At 35.6% G+C, this 6,000-nt stretch overlaps 1 protein-coding gene across 1 annotated transcript in view; it reads right to left on the reverse strand.

Annotated features, from left to right (window-relative positions):
* Positions 1-1,645: 1,645 nt before the first annotated feature.
* LOC18047325 (5'-adenylylsulfate reductase-like 5) overlaps positions 1,646-6,000 on the reverse strand; it is a 5,506-nt gene continuing 1,151 nt past the window's right edge. Inside the window, exons 2-4 of the mRNA XM_006443371.2 lie at positions 3,586-3,767; positions 2,816-2,940; positions 1,646-2,516 (exon numbers count right to left, since the gene is read on the reverse strand). Of these exons, the coding sequence (XP_006443434.2) occupies positions 2,104-2,516; positions 2,816-2,940; positions 3,586-3,767 (720 nt within the window). The 3' untranslated portion in view covers positions 1,646-2,103. The remainder of the gene's footprint in view (positions 2,517-2,815; positions 2,941-3,585; positions 3,768-6,000) is intronic.

Here is a 6,000-nt window from a genome sequence, read left to right on the forward strand (position 1 = left end):
ACTTTCTTTTTACCAGAAGAGAGATTCTTTAATTAGTGTCGTTACTCTTGTGATATGAAAAAGAAAAAAAGGCCAAAAAAAAAAAGAGTGTAGGTCAGATTGCTTGTAAGAGTTTGCTTGGAATGATATTGACAGGATGAGGTTTAGAAGAAAAAAGAAATAGGGAAAAGTGATAGCCCCACCCACCACTGTGCATGGGCCGGTGTCTTAATTGACTTTTTCCACCAATGTTCCACAATTTGAGTCAAATGACTCAAATCCTTTGCTTCTCTTAGAATTAGCATACAACCATCCTTGTAGACACATCTACTTTGGATTATTTGAATGTAAAATTTATTAGGAACCACCCATTAGTTGGATGGTACACCACTTTCCTTGTAGTATATATGTGAATAAGTTCGAGTCTCTACTCTCTATATCTAGATGGAAAGTAAAATTTATTATATAAGAAGATTTGAACTTCTCCCCACATGTGAGAAGATATGTGATTTACTGTCCTATTAATGAGTGATTCATTTTTAAAATGTGATGAATTTACCATATAAGGACACTTGGACTTCTTTCCACCTGTGAAGTGAAGAGTTATGTGGTTTAAAAATAGGTTCGAGTCTTTATGTCTTGGATGAGAAGCAAAATTTATCATATAAGAGGACTCGAACTCTTTTCTACATGTAAGAAGATATGTAATTTATTATCTTATAAATTAGTGCTTTCTTTTTAAAATGTGATGAATTTTCCATATAAGGGGACTCAAAATTCTTCCCACGTGTGAGAAGATATGTGATTTATTGTCCAATTAACATGCGATTCCTTTTTAAAATGTGAGGTGGCATATTGTGTGCACGTATTAGTTATTCTTATTCACATGGAAAAAAAAAATATGTGGTTTACTACCATATTAATGAGTGATTCATTTTTAAAGTGTATTACTCCAACTCAAATCATGTCTTGTATCATGATGATGCTGATTACAGTAAAAGATTTGACATTAGCAAAACTACTATAATGGTGGAAGAGGTATCCTAATGGATCTTTAATACGTTGAGTGCACGTTGAGTGGAAGTATCTTTACTGCACTATTAGTAATTGGTTCCTTTTAAAAATATGTTACTGATTTTTTTTTTTAATTTTTTTAAAATGATGTATTACTCCAAGTCTCCAACCTAAGTCACGTATTATTATATCATGATGATATTGATTACAGGCAAAAGATCTGACACTATTAATTGGTAAAATCTACTGTGGTGGAAGAGTTACCCTAGTGCAGCTCGAATATGTTGAGTGCACATTGAGTGGAGGTATCCAAATATTTGTCAGCTATCTAGCCTTGCTCTTGCTTGTCAATTTGGCTTTGAACAACCGTTCAAGATTAACTGATACGATGGTTGATCAATTGCAATTGCTGAGTGAGATGATTTGTACAGACTAGAGAACATAATAACAGAAGATTTTGCAAACCATCTTCTTAAGTGATTTCGGAGTTCAAATTAGCCAATGAGAAAGATCAAAGCTCAAAAGAACCGATTTTTCCTAGAACCAACCCATTTTTACGTTAATCACTGTTTCAATTGCCGGCAAGCAAGCTAAAGCCAAGATAAAGTGGTCCTAATGCATAATAATGCAATAATATTTCAACATCAGCGGGTCTGCCATCGAAAGGCAACTTGTTACAAGCCATATCTCAAGATTGCTCAATTGTAGGAATGCCTACTAAATTTTGGCACGAAATTAGAAGTCAATCCCTATACGTGTGTGCGTGTTGTGAGAGAGTCGGAGAGGAGGAGCAGCGACAGCAACAGCAGGGGTTAATAAGATTACATTGAACTCATGTGTAATGTAGTTCCACAAAGGAAAAAATAATATACACAAAAAAGTGAGCTGTTCTCAAATTTACATTGCCTGTTTGCTTCCTTCTCAAAAAGGCCCCAACTCAAACAAGGACAACAGCTTCAGCTATGATCACTATAATTAAAACTCAAAGACAAACATTAAACAAGAGAGAGATGTCACCGGCCAGAACGTCTCGTCAGTCTGCAGTACACTATCTGATTAATAAGCTCCTTCTACCCTGATTTGGCTCGTTTATTATGGCAAAGTTTCACCTTAGGATGATGTCCTAGTTGATGAAGATTCACCTAAGGAGACTGAAGCCAAGGAAGATGCCCAAACCCGCGCATTCTTTGCACCTTCACGAAAGTTCCTGGTCTTACAGATTCTCAGTTTTGTCAAAACCCTCCTAACATCAACCATGTGAAGCGCACGCCCAAACAATTGACTTGTCTCACCAAATATTTCCAAGTTTAAGTGTGGAACATAGGAGACCCAGAAAGCTTTGAGACGGGATAACACTTCTGGGAATATGTATACAAGCACCCTCAAACAAAGGAACAATACAGCAAATACCAAATAGGGTTCTCTTTGGATAATCTCCCTCGTTGACGAAACAAACCATGGGTGGTCAGTCCTCTCCAAGCTGATTGATTCATCTTCAGCAAAATACTCCACCGGATCAAATCCTGAAGAATAAATAGTGAGGTGAAGAAATTCACAGAAATGAACATTACACAGCATGATTTCACAAATTCAGCTGAATCAAAAATGCTGGCTTTTTGAGATGTATGCCCTGATAGAACATTGATTAAAGGACAAACAACTTCTTAGGTTCCACAAGGGCAGTTTCAATAATCAATGATTTCCGATCACATTTTTCCTCTAACTCAGTAAAGCTTGATATCAATTCTTTAAAGGTAGAAATCAAAAGAAACAAGTAGTACTCAGGAAAAGCAATTTTTGGCAGAGAGAAAGAGACCTTTACCTGTGGTTTTCTCATAGAATTGTACTAGTGAATGCAGATCTTTTGGACCCTGATACTGCAATCTTGATGTTTGGTTCACCAAAAAAATTGAGGGCAAGCTATGGATCCCATATCTTGAAAATATACTGCAACAAGAACATGCAGCATCGATATCAGCAGACAGAACAACATTAGGAACATTTGATACATAATTTCATAACCATTTAGGATTCTTGATCATCTTTCAGTACGAAAAAGTATTGAATAGAACTGCCCCCAAAAAAAAAGAAAAAGGTTCTGCCAAAGGATTGTAGCAAATGATAAACTCGCTTCCCAGCAGAAATTAGAGGGGGCCTACAATGGCTGCAGAGCTCTAAGTTCAAATTCCATTTTCACCAATTGACATTCTCCATGACTGACAGGCACACCATCAGTAGAAACAAGTTTTCTATGTACTGAAGCTGCTTCTTTCTAACACAACCAATTAAAAACAAAAAAGAAAGGAAATAAAAAAGAAAGGACAGAGAAATCAATACAGGTTGAAAAAATATTTCTTTCTTGAGGATGCATATTATGTCTAATAGTACCATCACAACACTCAGCAACCCACCACACATTTTATGTCAAACAAAATAAGGTCATCAAAATCACAAAATGAGGCCAATCTAACAGAAATGATCTTTCTGTCAGACTATCTGTTAACCAGACCAGCCAAAAGGACACTGACAAGTAAGAAATTCAACAAATCACACCCAATAAAGCCATTATATTGCAAGTATGTCAGTAAGTACCTTGGCAGGGCTGAAGATTGTTCTATTGTGTAATGTTCCATTTGTGGGAACATTGAACTAAGGGCTTCAAAAGTAGGACGCACATCGCGAGAAAATGGGCACCAGGAAGCATAAAAAAGTACGGAAGTATAAGCATTTCTCTGTTTTGATGTCAAAGCTCTGTCCAGGAATTCTCCATCCACCTGCAGAAAGCAAATCAGAAGCATAGATAATTACACAGAGATCTTCATCAGCTCAGTGCTAGAAAGTAATGCAAAATGTGGAAATTTCAAAGCAAATGTTATGCAGTCTCAATCTATTTCCTAGTGCTCTAGGAGAGAGGAAGACGGTAATAATAAATAAAGAAAGACAGAAAAAAATTGATAAAGAAATTGCAACAAAAAGAAGATAAAATTTTGAAAGGCAGGCTCATATTTTTCAATCTATTAACAGGAAACCACAATAAAGGACAAAGTAACTAGAAAGTGGAATTGACCATGAGGAATGCAGAACAAAATTTACAACAGTATAGCTCCCTTTACTGATTAGTAATTTAGTAAAACTGGGGTGCCGGAAAGTTTGACTAACAAAGTAAAAAGAATACAACTTCTTTACAAAGGGAGGAGGTTGGCAGAGACCAACAAGTAGGATTGGTCAATGTTGGATACCTTCTGTAGACTGTACACAAAAGGAATATCAAACCGATTTATAAACATATGGTGACACTATTAAAATTCCATATTACAGTGGCTTATAGAAATGTTGTAGACAGAAAGGTAAAAAGAAAAAGGAAAATCAAGAGCTCCTTCAGTACCCATAAGCCAGCCAAACAATGTCAAAATCTAGCATGAGCAACGGGTAAATGAACATCAAAAGAAAATAGGTGCCACATATAACATTATGGTATGACTCAAAGTTTCAGCCAAATGCACAGATGAAATCTCTGGTAGTTTTACTCAAGAGCCACTAAAAAACCTAGTAACTCAGATTAACTAAATTAAACTACCAAAAAACTCATAAACACAAAGGAATCGTACAATTATGGTTTTTCATTAAAAAAAATATTTCATAACTCCTAACTTTCTAAAAGTGAAATTACAATAGTCTTCACATGATTGCATCTGATTGGGTGCATATGTGAAAACAGTTAAATGTTTTCACCACAGATAATGAGTCACACAAATCAAGGAAAAGATATACCATTTCCTATCTTGTGACTACACACTCACCAAAAAATCAGAATGAGGGTTCTCTGAAAATTTCACAAATAAAAAATTCATTCAATGACATAAGCAGCCTCTATTATGTAAAAGAAACCCTCCAAAGAGAGCGAATCTGTCTACTATGCCATTACAGAAGAATTTCTACCGTAACCTATCATCAAGACAGTTCACAAACTTCTCTCTCTTAAGTCTTAACAGCAGAAAACAAGACAGCACAGAGTCAAACTCGCATGCTTCCCAATACAGAAGTCAAATACAAAGGATGTGCCCCTTAAGATTATAAAAAAGTGGCCTATAACTCCACTCGCCAGAATAGGAGATACCAGACCCCCAACCACATTATAAATAGAAATCTCTAACATATGACACGTGCAACGGACCAATCTCTGTCAGAAAGTTTTGATCCAGTACTTTGAAATGCTATTCTTCATAATAGTAAGAAGAATCAGAAAAATGGGTATGCTTTGCACTTCAAAGGTAAACCGGTCAGAGAGCAAAAATATAACTATAGTCTGACAACATTGTACAAAAATATACATTCTCATATAAAAGTAAATAAATAAATTTTCGTAATCATCAAGCAATGTCATATGTTTACTCGCACTTCTGCAACAGCCAAGAGTCAAAATGATACTTGTACAGACATCTTTCCCATATCAGCTCTGAATAACCCCATAACAACAATTTAACCATAAATTCCTAACTGCCACCAAAAGTAAGACATAGATCAATGCCATGTCCCTTCAACATAAGGGTTGCTGCTTCGAGCTAATACTATACACGCAAATACTACTTACCACTCATGTCTTCACTCATTCGGCCACTAGTAACATTCTAGAGAACCAAATCAAAATTTCAACAAAAGGCTTATCATACAATCCTGCCTAGCACTTTTCAGGAACCATTTTTAGCTCGTTATATGTGGTTCTGCTCTTCATAGCATAAATTACAATTTAAATATTCTAAAACCAAAAATATGCAAAGTCCTTAATCTCAACAGGCATTCAAAACACAAATCCAACTACATATCTCATAATTTGCTTCTTTTTTTTTTTGCCCCACTTATTGGATTAAAGAAAAATCAGTTTTATTCTACCGACACAATCAACCACCCTTCAGTCGGCAAATCAACCTTTAATTCTCCTAACACAAAATCCCATCACATTAATCAAAACATGACATTTTCAACAAGAACCCCTAAAAATACAAAACA

The sequence above is a fragment of the Citrus clementina genome, unplaced genomic scaffold, assembly GCF_000493195.1.
Source record: "Citrus clementina cultivar Clemenules unplaced genomic scaffold, Citrus_clementina_v1.0 scaffold_3, whole genome shotgun sequence".
Lineage (NCBI taxonomy): Eukaryota > Viridiplantae > Streptophyta > Magnoliopsida > Sapindales > Rutaceae > Citrus > Citrus x clementina.